This window comes from Phoxinus phoxinus (genome assembly GCF_949152265.1).
Source record: "Phoxinus phoxinus genome assembly, chromosome: 8".
NCBI lineage: Eukaryota > Metazoa > Chordata > Actinopteri > Cypriniformes > Leuciscidae > Phoxinus > Phoxinus phoxinus.
Window position 1 is genome coordinate 777,290 of NC_136883.1, and position 26,407 is coordinate 803,696.

Genomic DNA, 26,407 nt, shown 5'->3' on the forward strand with positions numbered 1-26,407 from the left:
TGGAGATCCAGCGCGCGCGTCTCGCTCATTACCACACAGTGGAGATCCAGCGCATGCGTCTCGCTCATTACCACACAGTGGAGATCCAGCGCGCGCGTCTCACTCATTACCACACAGTGGAGATCCAGCAAATGCGTCTCGCTCATTACCACACAGTGGAGATCCAGCGCACGCGTCTCGCTTATTACCGTACAGTGGAGATCCAGCGCACGCGTCTCGCTCATTACCACACAGTGGAGATCCAGCGCGCGCGTCTCGCTCATTACCGCACAGTGGAGATCCAGCGCATGCGTCTCGCTCATTACCGCACAGTGGAGATCCAGCGCGCGCGTCTCGCTCATTACCACACAGTGGAGATCCAGCGCATGCGTCTCGCTCATTACCACACAGTGGAGATCCAGCGCGCGCGTCTCGCTCATTACCACACAGTGGAGATCCAGCAAATGCGTCTCGCTCATTACCACACAGTGGAGATCCAGCGCACGCGTCTCGCTTATTACCGTACAGTGGATATCCAGCGCGCGCGTCTCGCTCATTACCACACAGTGGAGATCCAGCGCGCGCGTCTCGCTCATTACCGCACAGTGGAGATCCAGCGCATGCGTCTCGCTCATTACCGCACAGTGGAGATCCAGCGAGCGCGTCTCGCTCATTACCACACAGTGGAGATCCAGCGCACGCGTCTCGCTCATTACCACACAGTGGAGATCCAGCGCATGCGTCTCGCTCATTACCACACAGTGGAGATCCAGCGCACGCGTCTCGCTCATAACCACACAGTGGAGATCCAGCGCGCGCGTCTCGCTCATTACCACACAGTGGAGATCCAGCGCGCGCGTCTCGCTCATTACCACACAGTGGAGATCCAGCGCACACGTCTCGCTCATTACCACACAGTGGAGATCCAGCGCGCGCGTCTCGCTCATTACCGCACAGTGGAGATCCAGCGCATGCGTCTCGCTCATTACCACACAGTGGAGATCCAGCGCACGCGTCTCGCTCATTACCACACAGTGGAGATCCAGCGCGCGCGTCTCGCTCATTACCGCACAGTGGAGATCCAGCGCGCGCGTCTCGCTCATTACCACACAGTGGAGATCCAGCGCGCGCGTCTCGCTCATTACCACACAGTGGAGATCCAGCGCACGCGTCTCGCTCATTACCGCACAGTGGAGATCCAGCGCATGCGTCTCGCTCATTACCGCACAGTGGAGATCCAGCGCATGCGTCTCGCTCAATACCACACAGTGGAGATCCAGCGCGCGCGTCTCGCTCATTACCACACAGTGGAGATCCAGCGCATGCGTCTCGCTCAATACCACACAGTGGAGATCCAGCGCGCGCGTCTCGCTCATTACCACACAGTGGAGATCCAGCGCATGCGTCTCGCTCAATACCACACAGTGGAGATCCAGCGCGCGCGTCTCGCTCATTACCGCACAGTGGAGATCCAGCGCATGCGTCTCGCTCAATACCACACAGTGGAGATCCAGCGCATGCGTCTCGCTCATTACCGCACAGTGGAGATCCAGCGCATGCGTCTCGCTCAATACCACACAGTGGAGATCCAGCGCGCGCGTCTCGCTCATTACCACACAGTGGAGATCCAGCGCATGCGTCTCGCTCATTACCACACAGTGGAGATCCAGCGCGCGCGTCTCGCTCATTACCACACAGTGGAGATCCAGCAAATGCGTCTCGCTCATTACCACACAGTGGAGATCCAGCGCACGCGTCTCGCTTATTACCGTACAGTGGAGATCCAGCGCACGCGTCTCGCTCATTACCACACAGTGGAGATCCAGCGCGCGCGTCTCGCTCATTACCGCACAGTGGAGATCCAGCGCATGCGTCTCGCTCATTACCGCACAGTGGAGATCCAGCGCGCGCGTCTCGCTCATTACCACACAGTGGAGATCCAGCGCATGCGTCTCGCTCATTACCACACAGTGGAGATCCAGCGCGCGCGTCTCGCTCATTACCACACAGTGGAGATCCAGCAAATGCGTCTCGCTCATTACCACACAGTGGAGATCCAGCGCACGCGTCTCGCTTATTACCGTACAGTGGATATCCAGCGCGCACGTCTCGCTCATTACCACACAGTGGAGATCCAGCGCGCGCGTCTCGCTCATTACCGCACAGTGGAGATCCAGCGCATGCGTCTCGCTCATTACCGCACAGTGGAGATCCAGCGCGCGCGTCTCGCTCATTACCACACAGTGGAGATCCAGCGCACGCGTCTCGCTCATTACCACACAGTGGAGATCCAGCGCATGCGTCTCGCTCATTACCACACAGTGGAGATCCAGCGCACGCGTCTCGCTCATTACCACACAGTGGAGATCCAGCGCGCGCGTCTCGCTCATTACCACACAGTGGAGATCCAGCGCGCGCGTCTCGCTCATTACCACACAGTGGAGATCCAGCGCGCGCGTCTCGCTCATTACCGCACAGTGGAGATCCAGCGCATGCGTCTCGCTCATTACCACACAGTGGAGATCCAGCGCACGCGTCTCGCTCATTACCACACAGTGGAGATCCAGCGCGCGCGTCTCGCTCATTACCACACAGTGGAGATCCAGCGCACACGTCTCGCTCATTACCACACAGTGGAGATCCAGCGCGCGCGTCTCGCTCATTACCGCACAGTGGAGATCCAGCGCATGCGTCTCGCTCATTACCACACAGTGGAGATCCAGCGCACGCGTCTCGCTCATTACCACACAGTGGAGATCCAGCGCGCGCGTCTCGCTCATTACCGCACAGTGGAGATCCAGCGCACGCGTCTCGCTCATTACCGCACAGTGGAGATCCAGGGCACGCGTCTCGCTCATTACCGCACAGTGGAGATCCAGCGCACGCGTCTCGCTCATTACCACACAGTGGAGATCCAGCACGCGCGTCTCGCTCATTACCACACAGTGGAGATCCAGCGCGCGCGTCTCGCTCATTACCACACAGTGGAGATCCAGCGCACGCGTCTCGCTCATTACCACACAGTGGAGATCCAGCGCACGCGTCTCGCTCATTACCACACAGTGGAGATCCAGCGCACGCGTCTCGCTCATTACCACACAGTGGAGATCCAGCGCACGCGTCTCGCTCATTACCGCACAGTGGAGATCCAGCGCGCGCGTCTCGCTCATTACCACACAGTGGAGATCCAGCGCGCGCGTCTCGCTCATTACCGCACAGTGGAGATCCAGCGCATGCGTCTCGCTCATTACCACACAGTGGAGATCCAGCGCATGCGTCTCGCTCTTTACCACACAGTGGAGATCCAGCGCATGCGTCTCGCTCATTACCGCACAGTGGAGATCCAGCGCATGCGTCTCGCTCATTACCACACAGTGGAGATCCAGCGTGCGCGTCTCGCTCATTACCACACAGTGGAGATCCAGCGCATGCGTCTCGCTCATTACCACACAGTGGAGATCCAGCGTGCGCGTCTCGCTCATTACCACACAGTGGAGATCCAGCGCATGCGTCTCGCTCATTACCACACAGTGGAGATCCAGCGCATGCGTCTCGCTCATTACCACACAGTGGAGATCCAGCGCATGCGTCTCGCTCATTACCACCCAGTGGAGATCCAGCGCATGCGTCTCGCTCATTACCACACAGTGGAGATCCAGCGCGCGCGTCTCGCTCATTACCGCACAGTGGAGATCCAGTGCACGCGTCTCGCTCATTACCGCACAGTGGAGATCCAGTGCACGTGTCTCGCTCATTACCACACAGTGGAGATCCAGCGCGCACGTCTCTCTCATTTCCACACAGTGGAGATCCAGCGCGTGCGTCTCGCTCATTACCGCACAGTGGAGATCCAGTGCACGCGTCTCGCTCATTACCACACAGTGGAGATCCAGCGCGCACGTCTCTCTCATTTCCACACAGTGGAGATCCAGCGCGCACGTCTCTCTCATTTCCACACAGTGGAGATCCAGCGCGTGCGTCTCGCTCATTACTAGGGGTGTAACGAGACCCTTATCTCACGAGACAAGACAAAGACGAGATTGGGTTCACGAGAACGAGACGAGACGAGATTTTTGCACAATATTTGATAGAAATCCTCAATGACAAAATTCATGACTGGAAAAATAGTCTGCAGGTGCATTTTGAAATGTTGTAACTAAATCATCTTGTAATGAATGTCATTTCAGTTCTACTTTGAGTATGAATTATCAAAATACATTAAAATACAACAATATAGAAGCACTGTAAAGGTTTTACCACAAACTCAACTGACTGGCTTCTCTCAAGTATGATTTCACACGGGTCTCTTCAGACCTTACTGTACATTATGAGCTTCCAGAACTTCTGATTGAGGCTGTGTGTGACCTCCAACTGAAACTACTTTCCACAAATTGAAAATACAAATAAAAACAGTAGCCTATAAAACAACAGTTTTTCTTATTAGTTCAAACGATAATTAAGTGCAAGTGCAACCATAATCAAAGTAGGCCAACTCTCTCTGTATTCAAAGTGCAAACAGAGACCAAAACAGAGACCAGAGATAGGTTTGATATTGGGAGACGGGCTATTGTATGTATGCAGTCTAATTTGCGCGCGTCGTGTTTTACTTTCATTTTCACTCCGTAGTGGCGGTGCTGAACGCGCGTTCTACAAGATAAGGGGCCATTCACACAGAATGCGTTTTTGCTTTGTAAAATGCGATACGCTGGCAGTGAAATGGGGGAACTGATTTTAACTTGAGCGCCGCGTTTTTAGAATACTGTGTCATGCGCGAGACGTTTACATAGAAAAACAATGGAAAAGTACCGCACTGGAATGGAAAACACGTTCTGTGTGAACCGCCCTATAAGACATCTCAGATCGACTCACGTTGCGCAACAAATCGCCCTCCATCGTAACGCGATCAGTGAACTGATTCCTGCTGCACTGTCACAGTCTGTGTGCGACTGCAATTCGTGCTGGATGAGCAGAGGAGACGTTTACAATAGCAAAACAACAGTGGAGGCGGCCGGTGCCGCGGAGTACAACGTAATGCAATGTGAATGTAGCTATGGCATATTCTATGTTAATTATGGCGATATTGCGAGACAGCTTTTCACTCGACGAGAAATCTCGTCACACTTTAGTCTCGCGAGATCTCGTCACACCCCTACTCATTACCACACAGTGGAGATCCAGCGCGCGCGTCTCGCTCATTACCACACAGTGGAGATCCAGCGCACGCGTCTCGCTCATTACCACACAGTGGAGATCCAGCACACGCGTCTCGCTCATTACCACACAGTGGAGATCCAGCGCACGCGTCTCGCTCATTACCACACAGTGGAGATCCAGCGCGCGCGTCTCGCTCATTACCACACAGTGGAGATCCAGCGCGCGCGTCTCGCTCATTACCACACAGTGGAGATCCAGCACACGCGTCTCGCTCATTACCACACAGTGGAGATCCAGCGTGCGCGTCTCGCTCATTACCACACAGTGGAGATCCAGCGCGCGCGTCTCGCTCATTACCACACAGTGGAGATCCAGCGCACGCGTCTCGCTCATTACCGCACAGTGGAGATCCAGCGCATGCGTCTCGCTCATTACCGCACAGTGGAGATCCAGCGCATGCGTCTCGCTCATTACCACACAGTGGAGATCCAGCGCACGCGTCTCGCTCATTACCGCACAGTGGAGATCCAGCGCATGCGTCTCGCTCATTACCACACAGTGGAGATCCAGCGCGCGCGTCTCGCTCATTACCACACAGTGGAGATCCAGCGCATGCGTCTCGCTCAATACCACACAGTGGAGATCCAGCGCGCGCGTCTCGCTCATTACCACACAGTGGAGATCCAGCGCATGCGTCTCGCTCAATACCACACAGTGGAGATCCAGCGCGCGCGTCTCGCTCATTACCGCACAGTGGAGATCCAGCGCATGCGTCTCGCTCAATACCACACAGTGGAGATCCAGCGCATGCGTCTCGCTCATTACCGCACAGTGGAGATCCAGCGCATGCGTCTCGCTCAATACCACACAGTGGAGATCCAGCGCGCGCGTCTCGCTCATTACCACACAGTGGAGATCCAGCGCATGCGTCTCGCTCATTACCACACAGTGGAGATCCAGCGCGCGCGTCTCGCTCATTACCACACAGTGGAGATCCAGCAAATGCGTCTCGCTCATTACCACACAGTGGAGATCCAGCGCACGCGTCTCGCTTATTACCGTACAGTGGAGATCCAGCGCACGCGTCTCGCTCATTACCACACAGTGGAGATCCAGCGCGCGCGTCTCGCTCATTACCGCACAGTGGAGATCCAGCGCATGCGTCTCGCTCATTACCGCACAGTGGAGATCCAGCGCGCGCGTCTCGCTCATTACCACACAGTGGAGATCCAGCGCATGCGTCTCGCTCATTACCACACAGTGGAGATCCAGCGCGCGCGTCTCGCTCATTACCACACAGTGGAGATCCAGCAAATGCGTCTCGCTCATTACCACACAGTGGAGATCCAGCGCACGCGTCTCGCTTATTACCGTACAGTGGATATCCAGCGCGCGCGTCTCGCTCATTACCACACAGTGGAGATCCAGCGCGCGCGTCTCGCTCATTACCGCACAGTGGAGGTCCAGCGCATGCGTCTCGCTCATTACCGCACAGTGGAGATCCAGCGCGCGCGTCTCGCTCATTACCACACAGTGGAGATCCAGCGCACGCGTCTCGCTCATTACCACACAGTGGAGATCCAGCGCATGCGTCTCGCTCATTACCACACAGTGGAGATCCAGCGCGCGCGTCTCGCTCATTACCACACAGTGGAGATCCAGCGCGCGCGTCTCGCTCATTACCACACAGTGGAGATCCAGCGCGCGCGTCTCGCTCATTACCACACAGTGGAGATCCAGCGCACACGTCTCGCTCATTACCACACAGTGGAGATCCAGCGCGCGCGTCTCGCTCATTACCGCACAGTGGAGATCCAGCGCATGCGTCTCGCTCATTACCACACAGTGGAGATCCAGCGCACGCGTCTCGCTCATTACCACACAGTGGAGATCCAGCGCGCGCGTCTCGCTCATTACCGCACAGTGGAGATCCAGCGCACGCGTCTCGCTCATTACCGCACAGTGGAGATCCAGCGCGCGCGTCTCGCTCATTACCACACAGTGGAGATCCAGCGCACGCGTCTCGCTCATTACCACACAGTGGAGATCCAGCGCGCGCGTCTCGCTCATTACCACACAGTGGAGATCCAGCGCGCGCGTCTCGCTCATTACCACACAGTGGAGATCCAGCGCGCGCGTCTCGCTCATTACCGCACAGTGGAGATCCAGCGCGCGCGTCTCGCTCATTACCGCACAGTGGAGATCCAGCGCATGCGTCTCGCTCATTACCACACAGTGGAGATCCAGCGCTCGCGCGTCTCGCTCATTACCACACAGTGGAGATCCAGCGTGCACGTCTCGCTCATTACCGCACAGTGGAGATCCAGCGCGCGCGTCTCGCTCATTACCACACAGTTGGAGATGCAGCGCTCGCGCGTCTCGCTCATTACCGCACAGTTGGAGATCCAGCGTGCTCTAAACGCTCCACTCACTCGCGTCTTTGCGCTTCAGCTGATCTGCGTTTACATATAACTTTGAGAGAACCTCTCCAGAACTGCGCGTGTTACTCCTCCTATGATCATTCATAATTTATGCATGTGCATCATTAAAGTGCACGTGACACGTGATATAACATCTTGTGACATAACATAAGAGATCGTTGCATATGAAAACTATGGCTTGGTTTCACAGACAGGGTTTAGATTAGGTCAGGATTAGGCCTTAGTTCAGTTAGAGTATTTAAGCTGCTCTTTATGGATGCTTGTTTCCGCCACAGAGAGAAAAATAAAAAAGGTAATTGCGACTTTTTTTCTCACAATTGGGAGTTTATTTATGTGATATAAAGTCGCAATTGTCTGTTATAAAGTCAGAATTGCGTGAAATAAAGTCAGAATTGCGTGATATAAAGTCAGAATTGCGTGATATAAAGTCAGAATTGCGTGATATAAAGTCAGAATTGCGTGATATAAAGTTGCAATTGTCTGTTATAAAGTCAGAATTGCGTGATATAAAGTCAGAATTGCATGATATAAAGTCAGAATTGCGTGATATAAAGTCAGAATTGCGTGATATAAAGTCGCACTTGCAGGTTATAAAGTCAGAATTGCGTGATATAAAGTAGCAATTGTGTGTTATTAAGTTTTATGAAGAATTAAGTTTATATTAAGAATTATGAGATATAAACTCGCAATTGAAATTCTGACTTTTTTTTCTCCAAATATCTCGCAATTCTGACTTTATAATACGCAATTGGGAGATATAAAGTAGAATTGGATGATATAAAGTCGCAATTGCGTGTTATAAAATCAGAATTGTGAGATTTAAGCTATCCATCCATCCATCCATCCATCCATCCATCCATCCATCCATCCATCTTCTTCCGCTTATCCGGGGCCGGGTCGCGGGGGCAGCAGTCTAAGCAGAGATGCCCAGACTTCCCTCTCCCTGGACACTTCCTCCAGCTCTTCCGGGGGGACACCGAGGCGTTCCCAGGCCAGCCGGGAGACATAGTGTCTCCAGCGTGTCCTAGGTCTTCCCCGGGGTCTCCTCCCGGTGGGACGCGCCCGGAACACCTTCCCGGGAAGGCGTCCAGGAGGCATCCGGAGCCGATGCCCGAGCCACCTCAGCTGACCCCTCTCGATGTGGAGGAGCAGCGGCTCTACTCTGAGCTCCTCCCGAGTGACCGAGCTCCTCACCCGATCTCTAAGGGATCGCCCAGCCACCCTGCGGAGAAAGCTCATTTCGGCCGCCTGTATCCGGGATCTTGTCCTTTCGGTCATGACCCAAAGCCCAAATAGGTGAGAGTAGGAACGTAGATTGACCGGTTAATCGAGAGCTTCGCCTTGCGGCTCAGCTCTTTCTTCACCACGACAGACCGGTACATCGACCGCATTACTGCAGAAGCTGCACCGATCCGTCTGTCAATCTCCCGTTCCATCCTTCCCTCACTCGTGAACAAGACCCCGAGATACTTAAACTCCTCCACTTGAGGCAGGAACTCTCCACCAACCTGAAGTAGGCAAGCCACCCTTTTCCGACTGAGGACAATTTAAACTATTCTAAGGTAAAAAAAAAGTAAACATATAATTAGACTTTATAATTCACAATTGCGAGTTTATATCTCACAATTCTGTTATAAAGTCAGAATTCTAACTTTCTAACACGCAATTGCGACTTTATTTCAAGCAATTCTGACTGTGGCGAGCAGACAAACTGAAGAGCACAGAACACGTCCTAAAGGTCCTTTAAGAAGAAGCACTGCATGCTTTCAATCAGGTCCTTACCTGTCAGCGCTGTCATAGGAACCGACAGTAAAGTGTCTGAACAGCCTCTTCTTATCGTTCCTCTCCATCCGGCTCTCTGGAGAACAATTCACATTTATCATTTATTTTATATTTATCATAGTAAAACCATGTTGTTTTGGCATATTTGGCATATTTGGCATACAATTTAGTCCCACTTGAGATGGACTGCTAAAACATTTCAAATTCATGCCATGATCAAGAGCAGCAATATTCCTCATTATAATAATTAATACGCAGACTAAAGGGGCGGGGCCTGGTTGAGTTAGTCAGTAGTGTGTTAAACTGGCGGTTATGGTAAGGGGCGGGACATTTCCCAAACACACTCGAAGCGCTCGACCAATCACAACACACTGCTCCAGCCGACCAATCAGAGCACAGTGTGCTTTTCAGAAGGAGGGGCTTCATAGAGACAGGAAGTAAACAGAGCGTTACTGACAGACTGGGAAGAGAGGAGCCGCAACAATGGAGAATATGAGGAAAATAATCAACATTCAAGCAGGAAAACCTGTTCTAGTAGAGCCTGAACACAGCAAGAGATTGTAAGAAGGGCGTAATAGCGCCTCTTTAAACTTACAGAGAGTCATAATGTACACTTATCCGTTTAGCAAACGCTTTCAACTTTACAGACGAAGAATAAAACGGCAGAAGCGATTCATCCTGATGGAAACGCTTCTCAACACGGACACGCTCGAGGGACTTACTGGGCCTCTCTTTGTCAGGTTTGACAGGAACCTCTTCCAAACACCGGGCAGGGAACCAGCCCACCTGACCTCGACAGTTGCCTTCCCAGAATCCTCCTTCACCAACACTGAGAACTGCACACAGAGAGACACGATGAGAAGTGAGGAGCGCACCAGAATCCAGACTCCAGCGGTGACCTCTGACCCCGCACTGACCTCTGACCCGCTCGTTCTTGTGGAGGCTGATCTCTCCGCCGGCCTGAGGTAGGTATGAGCGAACCGCCACGAACCGCCGGCCGGGAACGGCGCTGTACATCTTCCTCCTGCCGCTCTGGACACACGCTCTGCCATTGGCACTGCGGGAACACAAACATACAGAGAGGAAACTTTACATTTGATCAAAGTGCATTTTTATTCATTCTAACAATGCAATGCTGTGAGAACATGAACAAATGTGAGCCAGCGCTGCATCTTCACGAAAGGTTGAGCTTTGCCAATTAAATATTCCAGCCTCAGTGTCCTCCACCTCCCCCGCTCCACCTGCATAACTCAGGCATCTTGCCACCATACTCCTCATCCCAGCATTAGTAGTCCCACTGGGGGTTTATCTAAGCTCGAGCCAGCCAAACACACGTAACCTTATTAGCTTAAAGATTATATGGGCAAAGGAACTCGTGAATAAACATATCAGGTCAGTGACAGAGTGCAAGCATATTAATCTAAAATAATTCATTATTCTGGTGTCACTATTGTCCTGTGCATTGGGTTATCAGCACTAAGGGCCCTTTCTTTTACCCGGCGCATTTGACTTTGTACACCGCCGCATGTATCATTCCTGTTCTGCACCCGCGCACAGCGGACTCTTCCCTCCACAGACACACGTCGGTAAATTAGGGAATGAACTTGCGCTCGCGGGGGCGGTTCAGTGTAAAGAAGAGTGTGTTCCGGCGCAAACGTTCCCTGGTGATATTCTGCAGTTTCAGAAAACAACTCCGCCGCTGACCAGGAGAAACCCAGTCTAAAGACAGCGGCGCCGCGCGTTAGTCATATGCTATTTTAAGGGCGCGTGCTTGGCCATTATGTAGCGTGTGAACAACACACACACTTTGATTCTCTCATCTAAACAGATGCAGCAGTTTTCATTTTTGCAAATCATACATTATTACAAGGAAAAATATGAACACACGAGGGAAATCATTGTTGTGTCCGTGAAGATGTGAAAAAATAGGCATAAATCTAGATTACACATTTACCCAAATTATTATACGCCTGTTTAACCGAAGCTAATGTGTGTGTGTTTCTCCATCATCCCCAATGTCACTTCTGTGTGTTTTACGGCCCTGACGAGAACGTCGGTCTCCTCGGCTGTGAACCGCTCTTGGTGTGCGCCGGCAAATCCGCCGTTATAATAGCGATCCGCCGTTATATTAGCAATCCGCCGTTATAATAGCGATCCGCCGTTATAATAGCAATCCGCCGTTATAATAGCGATCCGCCGTTATAATAGCAATCCGCCGTTATAATAGCGATCCGCCGTTATAATAGCGATCCGCCGTTATAATAGCAATCCGCCGTTATAATAGCGATCCGCCGTTATAATAGCAATCCGCCGTTATAATAGCAATCCGCCGTTATAATAGCAATCCGCCGTTATAATAGCAATCCGCCGTTATAATAGCGATCCGCCGTTATAATAGCGATCCGCCGTTATAATAGCAATCCGCCGTTATAATAGCGATCCGCCGTTATAATAGCAATCCGCCGTTATAATAGCAATCCGCCGTTATAATAGCGATCCGCCGTTATAATAGCGATCCGCCGTTATAATAGCAATCCGCCGTTATAATAGCGATCCGCCGTTATAATAGCAATCCGCCGTTATAATAGCAATCCGCCGTTATAATAGCGATCCGCCGTTATAATAGCAATCCGCCGTTATAATAGCAATCCGCCATTATAATAGCGATCCGCCGTTATAATAGCGATCCGCCGTTATAATAGCGATCCGCCGTTATAATAGCAATCCACCGTTATAATAGCAATCCGCCGTTATAATAGCAATCCGCCGTTATAATAGCAATCCGCCGTGGAACAAGCGCGCCGGCTCTTAAAGGGAATGTGAGAGGACGCTCTGATTGGTTTATTTCACGTTACGCCCAAACCACACCTATGAGTAATGAAGCGACTTCAGACCAACACATTTTAGATTTGCGTCGGGCGCAAGAGTCGTTTATCCCGCCGGGAAAATAGTAACAGTGCCGGGATCCGCCCACAAAGTTACTTGCGCTTTGTATTTGATACTTGCGTTTTAGAGCGTTACAATAGGGCCCTAAGTCACCTTGTTGACCTTTACCCACATGTCTTGAAGTATCGCAATAATGAGTTCAGTATGGTGAGTTCAGTATGGTGAGGTCAGTATGGTGAGGTCAGTATGGTGAGTTCAGTATCGTGAGTTCAGTATCGTGAGTTCAGTATGGTGAGTTCAGTATGGTGAGTTCAGTATGGTGAGGTCAGTGTGGTGAGGTCAGTATGGTGAGTTCAGTATGGTGAGGTCAGTATGGTGAGTTCAGTATGGTTAGGTCAGTATGGTGAGTTCAGTATGGTGAGTTCAGTATGGTGAGGTCAGTATGGTGAGTTCAGTATGGTGAGGTCAGTATGGTGAGGTCAGTGTGGTGAGGTCAGTATGGTGAGGTCAGTATGGTGAGTTCAGTATGGTGAGGTCAGTATGGTGAGTTCAGTATGGTTAGGTCAGTATGGTGAGTTCAGTACGGTGAGTTCAGTATGGTGAGGGCAGTATGGTGAGGTCAGTGTGGTGAGGTCAGTATGGTGAGTTCAGTATGGTGAGGTCAGTGTGGTGAGGTCAGTATGGTGAGGTCAGTATGGGGAGTTCAGTATGGTGAGGTCAGTATGGTGAGGTCAGTGTGGTGAGTTCAGTATGGTGAGTTCAGTATGGTGAGTTCAGTACGGTGAGTGCAGTATGGTGAGGTCAGTATGGTGAGTTCAGTATGGTGAGGTCAGTATGGTGAGGTCAGTGTGGTGAGTTCAGTATGGTGAGTTCAGTACGGTGAGTGCAGTATGGTGAGGTCAGTATGGTGAGGTCAGTGTGGTGAGGTCAGTATGGTGAGGTCAGTATGGGGAGTTCAGTATGGTGAGGTCAGTATGGTGAGGTCAGTGTGGTGAGTTCAGTATGGTGAGGTCAGTGTGGTGAGGTCAGTATGGTGAGGTCAGTATGGTGAGTTCAGTATGGTGAGGTCAGTATGGTGAGGTCAGTGTGGTGAGTTCAGTATGGTGAGTTCAGTATGGTGAGTTCAGTACGGTGAGTGCAGTATGGTGAGGTCAGTATGGTGAGGTCAGTATGGTGAGTTCAGTATGGTGAGTTCAGTGTGGTGAGTTCAGTATGGTGAGTTCAGTATGGTGAGTTCAGTATGGTGAGTTCAGTATGGTGAGGTCAGTGTGGTGAGGTCAGTATGGTGAGTGCAGTATGGTGAGGTCAGTATCGTGAGGTCAGTATCGTGAGTTCAGTATGGTGAGTTCAGTATGGTGAGTTCAGTGTGGTGAGTTCAGTATGGTGAGTTCAGTATGGTGAGTTCAGTACGGTGAGTGCAGTATGGTGAGTGCAGTATGGTGAGGTCAGTGTGGTGAGGTCAGTATGGTGAGTTCAGTATGGTGAGTTCAGTATGGTGAGGTCAGTATGGTGAGTTCAGTATGGTGAGTTCAGTATGGTGAGGTCAGTATGGTGAGGTCAGTATGGTGAGTTCAGTATGGTGAGGTCAGTATGGTGAGGTCAGTATGGTGAGGTCAGTATGGTGAGGTCAGTATGGTGAGTTCAGTATGGTGAGTTCAGTATGGTGAGGTCAGTATGGTGAGTTCAGTATGGTGAGGTCAGTATGGTGAGGTTAGTATGGTGAGTTCAGTATGGTGAGTTCAGTATGGTGAGTTCAGTATGGTGAGGTCAGTATGGTGAGGTCAGTATGGTGAGGTCAGTATGGTGAGTTCAGTATGGTGAGGTTAGTATGGTGAGGTCAGTATGGTGAGTTCAGTATGGTGAGTTCAGTACGGTGAGTGCAGTATGGTGAGTGCAGTATGGTGAGGTCAGTGTGGTGAGGTCAGTATGGTGAGTTCAGTATGGTGAGTTCAGTATGGTGAGGTCAGTATGGTGAGTTCAGTATGGTGAGTTCAGTATGGTGAGGTCAGTATGGTGAGGTCAGTATGGTGAGTTCAGTATGGTGAGGTCAGTATGGTGAGGTCAGTATGGTGAGGTCAGTATGGTGAGGTCAGTATGGTGAGGTCAGTATGGTGAGTTCAGTGTGGTGAGTTCAGTATGGTGAGTTCAGTATGGTGAGTTCAGTATGGTGAGTTCAGTATGGTGAGGTCAGTGTGGTGAGGTCAGTATGGTGAGTGCAGTATGGTGAGGTCAGTATCGTGAGGTCAGTATCGTGAGTTCAGTATGGTGAGTTCAGTATGGTGAGTTCAGTGTGGTGAGTTCAGTATGGTGAGTTCAGTATGGTGAGTTCAGTACGGTGAGTGCAGTATGGTGAGTGCAGTATGGTGAGGTCAGTGTGGTGAGGTCAGTATGGTGAGTTCAGTATGGTGAGTTCAGTATGGTGAGGTCAGTATGGTGAGTTCAGTATGGTGAGTTCAGTATGGTGAGGTCAGTATGGTGAGGTCAGTATGGTGAGTTCAGTATGGTGAGGTCAGTATGGTGAGGTCAGTATGGTGAGGTCAGTATGGTGAGGTCAGTATGGTGAGTTCAGTATGGTGAGTTCAGTATGGTGAGTTCAGTATGGTGAGGTCAGTATGGTGAGGTTAGTATGGTGAGTTCAGTATGGTGAGTTCAGTATGGTGAGTTCAGTATGGTGAGGTCAGTATGGTGAGGTCAGTATGGTGAGGTCAGTATGGTGAGTTCAGTATGGTGAGGTTAGTATGGTGAGGTCAGTATGGTGAGGTCAGTATGGTGAGTTCAGTATGGTGAGTTCAGTATGGTGAGTTCAGTATGGTGAGGTCAGTATGGTGAGTTCAGTATGGTGAGTTCAGTATGGTGAGGTCAGTATGGTGAGTTCAGTATGGTGAGGTCAGTATGGTGAGTTCAGTAGTGAACACAGTATGGTGAGTTCAGTATGGTGAGTTCAGTATGGTGAGTTCAGTATGGTGAGGTCAGTATGGTGAGTTCAGTATGGTGAGTTCAGTATGGTGAGTTCAGTATGGTGAGGTCAGTATGGTGAGTTCAGTAGTGAACACAGTATGGTGAGGTCAGTATGGTGAGGTCAGTATGGTGAGTTCAGTAGTGAACACAGTATGGTGAGGTCAGTATGGTGAGGTCAGTATGGTGAGTTCAGTAGTGAACACAGTATGGTGAGGTCAGTATGGTGAGGTCAGTACGGTGAGTTCAGTATGGTGAGTTCAGTATCGTGAGTTCATTATCGTGAGTTCAGTTTCGTGAGTTCAGTATTGTGAGTTCAGTATGGTGAGGTCAGTATGGTGAGTTCAGTATGGTGAGGTCAGTATGGTGAGGTCAGTATGGTGAGGTCAGTATGGTGAGGTCAGTATGCTGAGGTCAGTATGCTGAGGTCAGTGTGGTGAGGTCAGTATGCTGAGGTCAGTATGCTGAGGTCAGTGTGGTGAGTTCAGTATGGTGAGTTCAGTATCGTGATATGTATGGAATCGGGACATGGGGGTCTCGTTACACCGCTAACAGACAGCCACACGCATGCGATGGGAAGCGTTATGCCTGTGTTTGGTTCAGTCAGGCGTACCACTTGAGCTGAGTGCTGCGTTCGTCCTCCAGGCTGACGGACAGCGAGCGGCTGCTCGGGACGGTCCTGCCGCTGCGACCCGTCAGCATCTTCACGCGAGCGCTCGGGTCTCTCGCCGTCTTCTGCGGGGACAGACACAGAGCGGCCCGTTGCTCGGGACTCACGGCCCGCGCCGGCAGACTATTGTCACTGCTGGAGCGCAGAAGCAGCCGAGACACTGACAGACTCCGGTTCTTCTGCAGGAGCCGCTGTCTGGAGAAGGAGGAGGTCTCGGAGAATGGCCCTGAGAGACACACACACACAGAGAGAGAGATAGTGTGGATATTAGGACAAAAGATACGTTTAAAGTTGACCTATTAAGGGGAAGGATGAAGAAACACACACACACACACACACACACACACACATGGATGGAACAGAGCTGATCTGTGAAAACTGCACTTACATCATGTTCAGATGTAAAGGGTTATTACAGTGTTTTACAGTCGCTAGGACACATTTCTCAATACTTAGGTCACTTGTTCATCACGTCTGATTCACATATACTGCAGTGAACTGTGAACAGTGGAGAGGTAGAGGAGAGAACGCATGTACAGAGGGACACAGTGTGTAAAGCTCCTGTTGTTGGTGTTTTTAGGTCTTTGTTTTGTGGGTGATAAAGTGTGTGTGTTGCTGTCAACCTGTGCTAGTGTTCTGGAAGTGTGTGTTGATCTGAGACATGTATGAAGTGATCTGTCAGTTTTAGTGCATGTGTGTGTGAATGAACTGCTGTGCCGAGGCTTGATCAGGAGAACTGTGTGAAGAGTTTGGAAAAGGTGACCTAAGTTTTGAGAAATGTGTCCTAGCGACTGTAAAACACTGTAAAACACTCGCATTTGAAAATACATGATCAAAAATGAACAACCTTCCCTCATAAGATTTAGCACTGTGCAGATTTTATATAAACAATGTCAAGATATAAGACTTACAACACATTACATCTATGGGAACTATAATCCATTATAACTTACACTAGTGGTCAAAAGTTTGGGGTCGGTAATATTTTTTTATGTTTTGAAAGAGTCTCTTCTGCTCACCAAAACAGTGTATACAATGTATTACAATGTATCACTGATGTGAATATATAGTAATAAAATAATAAGTGTAATTTATTCCTGTGATCAAAGCTGAATTTTCAGCATCATTACTCCAGTCTTCAGTGTCACATGATCCTCCAGAAATCAGTGTAATATGATGATCTGATGCTCAAGACACATTTATGATTATTATCAGTGTTGAACACAGTTCTGCTTCAGATTTCTGTGAAAACCGTCATACAATTAATTTGCCAGGATGAATAGAAAGATCAAAGGAACAGCACTTATTTGAAAAATATATATATATTTTTTAACATTGAAAATGTCACTTTAAATCAATTTAATGCTGAATAAAAATCTTAATTTCTTTAAAAAAAAATCTTACTGGCCCCAACATGTTAGATGGTAGTACAAGTGGACATAATCCGTGTTATAAATCATTATACTCTTAAAAGTTAGGATATTAAAATGTATTATACTGTAACTTGTTACATGAAATGATTAACACATTATAATATATTTCCATTTAAATAGAGAAAAAAAACCCTGAATATTCCACAAATCAAAAATAAAACTTCCCTGATCATCAGCTTCACGTCATTAGGAAGAGAATTACAATAATATGAAAGTGCTCAACCACATAGAACACCGATCACCATAACGGTACAAAATAATAAACAAACACCATAATAAACAAAAACATTTCAGGAAAATCAACATTAATGTATGAAGTCAGCTTATGTGATGTTCTCTCAAATTGTTTAGTTGTATTGACAATATAATATTTAAAATAACTGAGTAAATAGTGAATGCAAACAGAGAAGTGAGGAAATCAGGGAAAACTTTTTTTTTTTTTGCTTGACAAGATGGTTCTCAAAGCAATCAATATTAACTTTGGTTTTCTGAGTAAAAATGGCATGTGAATAGTACAGAGTACTAGACTTTTACAATTAAGTTAAGACATTAAGTAAAGTTAGCTAAAAAGTGTTAGTTAGTGTCATGACATTAGCCCTTGTGTTACTTTGTCAGTTGTTGTACACGTATTGATTGCGTTTGTTTCTGTGATCCTTGTGGTTTTGTTCTGTTTTATATGTTTATGTGTTAGTTTATTAAAATCCTGCACGTCGCCTGCTTTCCTCAGGTTACACATCACCACTTCATTTCACAGCGCAGCAACTTTACCCACTACTGTGCTGACCGGCAGAAGCTTTTGCAGATCTATTATATATATATATATATATCTTAGAAGATCCAAAGACATCTCTTTATCCCAAGGGTTAGGGTTATAGCTAACATCAAAAGACTATACGGATTCACTGTATCGATTAGGCTACATATTGTTCTGGAATATTAATGCTGATAAGTTTGAGGTTAGGATTATAATGGTTAGAGACCATAGCTGGGTGATGGGTAGTGGTATTGAGAGTGTAAAATGTTAAGTAAATGCACGCACATGAGTCAATAGCCAAGGCCACCCATATGATTGTCTATCAGGACTCCTCTATGACAGCGGGATCACTTCCGTTCACAGGAGTTTAATCTGAATCCTGCCGGCCTTCATTTCATAGACACTTTTTTCTGAGATGAATTCTTGGGCATTTTCTTCCCTATTTTCTGGGAGTTCCGCTAAAGTGCTTCATTTAGAAATAAACCACAACTCACTGGAGTTTATCTGATGATGAAGATCGGAGATCCTTCAGCTCTCAAACATCCTATGGTTTTATCATTATGCTAATATTGTCTGCATAGGCAGAGAGTTTAATGGATTCGGTTTCTGAGTGCTTTTATTTCATCTGAACATCAGGGATTACTGCAAGTCTGTTTGCCCAACACTTTACAATATTTGTTAAAATTAGCATTAGTTGAACTAACACTAAAACACATTTGCAGAATTTCGTAATCTTAGTATTAATGTTGATGTAGTTGATGGTAACTAATGTATTAACAACAATGCATCAGTTAACTGTTGTTTAAAGATAAACTTCAGTCTAATAAACACATGTAAGATATTACAGTTATTACACGAGAAGATGCCGATAGCGAAGGGAAGCAGGGGAAGGACACGTGGCCTGAACTGCCCGTAAAGCTCAATCAGACAGACAGACACACACACACACACGCGCGCGCGAGGAGATGCCGATAGCGAAGGGAAGCAGGGGAAGGACACGTGGCCTGAACTGCCCGTAAAGCTCAATCAGACAGACAGACACACACACACACACGCGCGCGCGAGGAGATGCCGATAGCGAAGGGAAGCAGGGGAAGGACACGTGGACTGAACTGCCCGTAAAGCTCAATCTGACAGACAGCTGCGGACACACGCTTCTGCGCTTCAATCCTTCCTCACGGAGAAACACACAGCAGGATTTTGAGGGAAATCTGTGCGTTACGCAATGGCTGGAGCAATCAGTGTTTTCTCAAGAACACGGGATCAGAACTGGGATCAATGAAAATCCTCTGGCCAAGCTTACAATGACTGAAGGGATGCCTGAACTACAGTGAAAAGAAGAGCTAAAACATCTTATATTATATAAGAGAGGAGACGTGTGTTCCACAGACGACATCTCAAACAGAACACCGGGACCAAACTGCAAAACTTCCTCAGCCAATATCCTTATTCACCAATACACATCTGAAAATGCTTTGGTAACACTTTACAATAAGGTTCATTAGTTAACATTAGTTAACTTCATTAGTTAACGTTAACTAATAATGAACTGCACTTATACAGCATTTATTCATCTTTATGTTAATTTCAACATTTACTAATACTTTATTAAAATCTTGTTAACATGAGTTAATGCACTGTGAACTAACATGAACAAACAATGAACAGCTTTATGTATATTAACTAACATTAACAAAGATTAATAAATGCTGTAACAAATGTATTGCTCGTTGTTAGTTCATGTTAGTTAATACATTAACTAATGTTTAATAAATGAACCTTATTGTAAAGTGTTACCAATGCTTTTGTTGGAAACAGTCACAGAGAAATTAACATTGTCTTGTTTTGAAGGTGTTCTGGGAGAATAACAATATTAAAAAGTGAATGTTAGAAAGCTGAAGTGATTCACTAGAAGAGAACAGGAGCAACACATGTGTGTTCATGTCTCGCGTTACATAAACATTCTGAAAGTGTTCGGATCAGACATGCACACTAGCACTATATAGGACATACACACTGCCACTATATCAGACATGCACACTAGCACTATATCAGACATGCACACTAGCACTATATCAGACATGCACACTGGCAGTATATCAGACATGCACACTAGCACTATATCAGACATGCACACTAGCACTATATCAGACAAGCACACTGGCACTATATCAGACATGCACACTAGCACTATATCAGACATGCACACTGCCACTATATCAGACATGCACACTAGCACTATATCAGACATGCACACTGGCACTATATCAGACATGCACACTAGCACTATATCAGACATGCACACTGGCACTATATCAGACATGCACACTAGCACTATATCAGACATGCACACTAGCACTATATCAGACATGCACACTGGCACTATATCAGACATGCACACTAGCACTATATCAGACATGCACACTGCCACTATATCAGACATGCACACTAGCACTATATCAGACATGCACACTGGCACTATATCAGACATGCACACTGGCACTATATCAGACATGCACACTAGCACTATATCAGACATGCACACTAGCACTATATCAGACATGCACACTAGCACTATATCAGACATGCACACTGCCACTATATCAGATAAGCACACTGGCACTATATCAGACATGCACACTGGCACTATATCAGACATGCACACTGGCACTATATCAGACATGCACACTGGCACTATATCAGACATGCACACTGGCACTATATCAGACATGCACACTGGCACTATATCAGACATGCACACTGGCACTATATCAGACATGCACACTGGCTCTATATCAGACATGCACACTGGCACTATATCAGACATGCACACTTATCAGACATGCACACTGGCAGTATATAAGACATGCACACTGGCACTATATCAGACATGCACACTGGCACTATATCAGACATGCACACTGACAGTATATCAGACATGCACACTGGCACTATATCAGACATGCACACTTATCAGACATGCACACTGGCACTATATCAGACCTGCACACTTATCAGACATGCACACTGGCAGTATATCAGACATGCACACTGGCACTATATCAGACATGCACACTGGCAGTATATCAGACATGCACACTGGCACTATATCAGACATGCACACTTATCAGACATGCACACTGGCAGTATATAAGACATGCACACTGGCACTATATCAGACATGCACACTGGCACTATATCAGACATGCACACTTATCAGACATGCACACTGGCAGTATATAAGACATGCACACTGGCACTATATCAGACATGCACACTTATCAGACATGCACACTGGCAGTATATAAGACATGCACACTGGCACTATATCAGACATGCACACTGGCACTATATCAGACATGCACACTTATCAGACATGCACACTGGCAGTATATAAGACATGCACACTGGCACTATATCAGACATGCACACTGGCACTATATCAGACATGCACACTTATCAGACATGCACACTGGCAGTATATCAGACATGCACACTGGCACTATATCAGACATGCACGCTTATCAGACATGCACACTAGCACTATATCAGACATGCACACTTATCAGACATGCACACTGGCAGTATATCAGACATGCACACTGGCACTATATCAGACATGCACACTGGCACTATATCAGACAAGCACACTGGCACTATATCAGACATGCACACTGGCACTATATCAGACATGCACACTGGCACTATATCAGACATGCACACTTATCAGACATGCACACTGGCAGTATATCAGACATGCACACTGGCACTATATCAGACATGCACGCTTATCAGACATGCACACTAGCACTATATCAGACATGCACACTTATCAGACATGCACACTGGCAGTATATCAGACATGCACACTGGCACTATATCAGACATGCACACTGGCACTATATCAGACATGCACACTGGCACTATATCAGACATGCACACTGGCACTATATATCAGACAAGCACACTGGCAGTATATCAGACATGCACACTTATCAGACATGCACACTGGCACTATATCAGACATGCACACTTATCAGACATGCACACTGGCACTATATCAGACCTGCACACTGGCACTATATCAGACATGCACACTTATCAGACATGCACACTGGCACTATATCAGACCTGCACACTGGCACTATATCAGACATGCACACTGGCACTATATCAGACATGCACACTGGCACTATATCAGACCTGCACACTGGCAGTATATCAGACATGCACACTGGCACTATATCAGACATGCACACTGGCACTATATCAGACATGCACACTGGCACTATATCAGACATGCACACTGGCACTATATATCAGACAAGCACACTGGCAGTATATCAGACATGCACACTTATCAGACATGCACACTAGCACTATATCAGACATGCACACTTATCAGACATGCACACTGGCAGTATATCAGACATGCACACTGGCACTATATCAGACATGCACACTGGCACTATATCAGACAAGCACACTGGCACTATATCAGACATGCACACTGGCACTATATCAGACATGCACACTGGCACTATATCAGACATGCACACTTATCAGACATGCACACTGGCAGTATATCAGACATGCACACTGGCACTATATCAGACATGCACGCTTATCAGACATGCACACTAGCACTATATCAGACATGCACACTTATCAGACATGCACACTGGCAGTATATCAGACATGCACACTGGCACTATATCAGACATGCACACTGGCACTATATCAGACATGCACACTGGCACTATATCAGACATGCACACTGGCACTATATATCAGACAAGCACACTGGCAGTATATCAGACATGCACACTTATCAGACATGCACACTGGCACTATATCAGACATGCACACTTATCAGACATGCACACTGGCACTATATCAGACCTGCACACTGGCACTATATCAGACATGCACACTTATCAGACATGCACACTGGCACTATATCAGACCTGCACACTGGCACTATATCAGACATGCACACTGGCACTATATCAGACATGCACACTGGCACTATATCAGACCTGCACACTGGCAGTATATCAGACATGCACACTGGCACTATATCAGACATGCACACTGGCACTATATCAGACATGCACACTGGCACTATATCAGACATGCACACTGGCACTATATATCAGACAAGCACACTGGCAGTATATCAGACATGCACACTTATCAGACATGCACACTGGCACTATATCAGACATGCACACTGGCACTATATCAGACCTGCACACTGGCACTATATCAGACCTGCACACTGGGAGTATATCAGACATGCACACTGGCACTATATCAGACCTGCACACTGGCAGTATATCAGACATGCACACTGGCACTATATCAGACCTGCACACTGGCAGTATATCAGACATGCACACTGGCACTATATCAGACATGCACACTGGCACTATATATCAGACAAGCACACTGGCAGTATATCAGACATGCACACTGGCACTATATATCAGACAAGCACACTGGCAGTATATCAGACATGCACACTTATCAGACATGCACACTGGCACTATATCAGACATGCACACTTATCAGACATGCACACTGGCACTATATCAGACCTGCACACTGGCACTATATCAGACATGCACACTGGCACTATATCAGACATGCACACTAACACTATATCAGACATGCACACTAACACTATATCAGACATGCACACTAGCACTATATCAGACAGTGAAGTATGCAGGATATGGTTCATTCTCAGACATCATAACCAACCACACATGTGCAAGACATGATTTCTATTCTTTTTTTAAATAAATAATAAAATCACATAAATTATTATTAAGTATTTAAAGGGGTTATGAAGGTTATATTAAAAACATTCATTTAAACATTAGACATTAAATATTGATGCTTGTTTTATATAGAATTGTTCTATTGAAAAACTATACACTATACAGTCTATACGGTATTTAATGTAATAATGCACTTACATCAGAAATAACTGTAATTATATCATAGAAGAAGAGTATTCCATTACTTGACCTTTTCATAGGAAAAATCTGCAAATATTATTTTAATGACCTGAGCTAAAATGCATGAACTAACAATGAACAGTTGCATTTTTATTATCTATTTAATAAATACTGTAACAAATGCATTGAACATTGTTAATAGTTAATGCATTAGCTAATGGATCCTTACTGTAAAGTGTTACCACAAACTTTTATGGCTCTATTACAATATATCTTCAATCTGCATGTGATGTTTGCCCTGTCAAAGATGGCTGTTTACGGACGGTGCGACTGATCTCTGAGCAAACTGTGCACCCCGAGTCAGGCTTTATTACACTAAATCATCTTATGCAAAAAAAAAAGAAAAAAAAAAGATTTTCAGCAAAACCAGTCATTAGTGTTTCCCTTTGCTTTAGTGCATGTTGGAGTGGAAACTAAAGCAACTGATTAAAATTGATCTTACTGTAAAGTGTCATCGCAGCAAACTGCAGATCATTCTTACAGCAAAAGAAAGATTCCCGGATTCGACACAACACCTGAGTAAACACACACACACCCACACACACACACACCTCTCTCCGCGGTGCAGCAGGCAGAACCCATGGCCAAACGCTTCCCAGTGTCCACAGAGTCCCATCACACAGTCCCGTCAGCCGGCGGGTCCATGCGGGTCGAGCGCGGGCCGTGGAGCTGAAGATGATGAAGATGATGAAGATGAAGAGCTCATAATCCCTCAGCTGATGCTGATGCTGAATCTGGTGCCACTTGCGGCTTTTTTCATTTAGTCTGCAGGACAGCTGTGTGCCGCTCCGGGAAACAATCACGGATTATGCCTCCTCAGATATTATTTCTGTTCCTTTTGATTGATTTATTTATGTGAACGGCTCCAGTATAATCCAGCTCGCACTGAACATTTGTTTTTTCTGCTTTGACTTAAAAACACAATACTCTTTAAGTCAAGTAACATATAGGGCAGCATTGCTTGTGTTTTCTCCTTTGGAAAAGACCAGCCCTCTTTCTATAGAGTCCAGCCTGCCGATATTACAAATATAGCCTAATATAAAACACTGACACTTTACAGTAAGGTCCCATTAGTTAACGTTAATACATCAACTAACATTAACAATGCAGTGTGTATTCATCTAAACACCGCTGTTAGTTCATGTCAGCTCAGGTCCATTAAATATTAATGTTAACAGATCCAACTATTGTATTATTAGTAAATGCTGAAATTAACATAAGATTAATACAAACTTAGACATATTGTTAGTTCATGTTAGCTAACAAACTAATGTCAACAAATGGAACCTTATTGTAAAGTGTGACCTAAAAAACAATAATGATACAGAGTGAAAACAAAATAACATACACTCTTAAAAATTAAGGTTTTCGGAGCGATACCATAAAAAAAAAATTAAAAAAACATTTTTTCTTAGCATTTTAATAATCTAAAGGGACTTTAGTGGTTCTGTGGATGTAAAAGATTCTACATGGAGGGATCGATTCCAATACAGAACCGTGCACTGAACCATATATCATGAAGAAAACCTGGTATGGACACACACTATATATGTATGAACATCTCCAGACCGCATGCTTGTGTTCAACATCATCCACTTAGACAACAACAGAGCGATTGCAGAGGAACACATCTTAGTGCAGCTCTGGCTGGTCATCCGTCTTAATCCTGCGGTCCAGGATTAGTCCGGTCGTCCCTCTCACACTAACACAAGCCCTGTGTACCGCACACACACACTGACGTCCAGCGCTGCACTTACCTCCAGCACTTCCTCTATGGGCCTTTATGAGCTCGGCCAGCTCGAAGTTCCCGGAGATGACTGCCACCTACACGAGCAAGCAGAAGCCGACATCATTCATCTCATTTGAGTTCATAACGTTACAGCATCTGAGATCACAGATGAATCACGCGTGCTTGAGACAATATTCAAATGCGAGTCCAGTGTTTCTGTCTTGTTTTCCAGCACAAATATCTAAACATTAAACCATACATTTACTGGAGAAGCATCATGACTGAAGATATTAAAAATGAAGTGAGTTTGTGCTTAAAACAAGAACAAATATCTGCCAACGGGGTCAGAAAATAATCTTGTTTTGCGTTTGAATTCAGTTTATTTTCCTGACTCCACTGGCAGATGTTAGTTCATGTTTCGGGCACAGACTCACTTCATTTTGATGATTTTTTCTTTGGAAAACAAGACTTATTATCTTAAATCTTTTGCTTCTCAAGTAAATGTGTTATTTTAATTTTTAATAGAAAACAAGACATAAATACCCCAGACAGCAAGCCAACATGGAATAAACATTGTTTTTCCATCTGAATCATCATT

At 46.9% G+C, this 26,407-nt stretch overlaps 1 protein-coding gene across 1 annotated transcript in view; it reads right to left on the reverse strand.

Annotated features, from left to right (window-relative positions):
• Positions 1-26,407, reverse strand: part of shank2a (SH3 and multiple ankyrin repeat domains 2a) — a gene marked incomplete at its 5' end in the record, with an annotated part of 74,581 nt that overhangs the window by 30,478 nt on the left and 17,696 nt on the right. Inside the window, 7 exons of the mRNA XM_079621215.1 lie at positions 9,357-9,432; positions 10,079-10,192; positions 10,274-10,413; positions 15,811-16,093; positions 22,145-22,294; positions 22,981-23,130; positions 25,838-25,904. Of these exons, the coding sequence (XP_079477341.1) occupies positions 9,357-9,432; positions 10,079-10,192; positions 10,274-10,413; positions 15,811-16,093; positions 22,145-22,294; positions 22,981-23,130; positions 25,838-25,904 (980 nt within the window). The remainder of the gene's footprint in view (positions 1-9,356; positions 9,433-10,078; positions 10,193-10,273; positions 10,414-15,810; positions 16,094-22,144; positions 22,295-22,980; positions 23,131-25,837; positions 25,905-26,407) is intronic.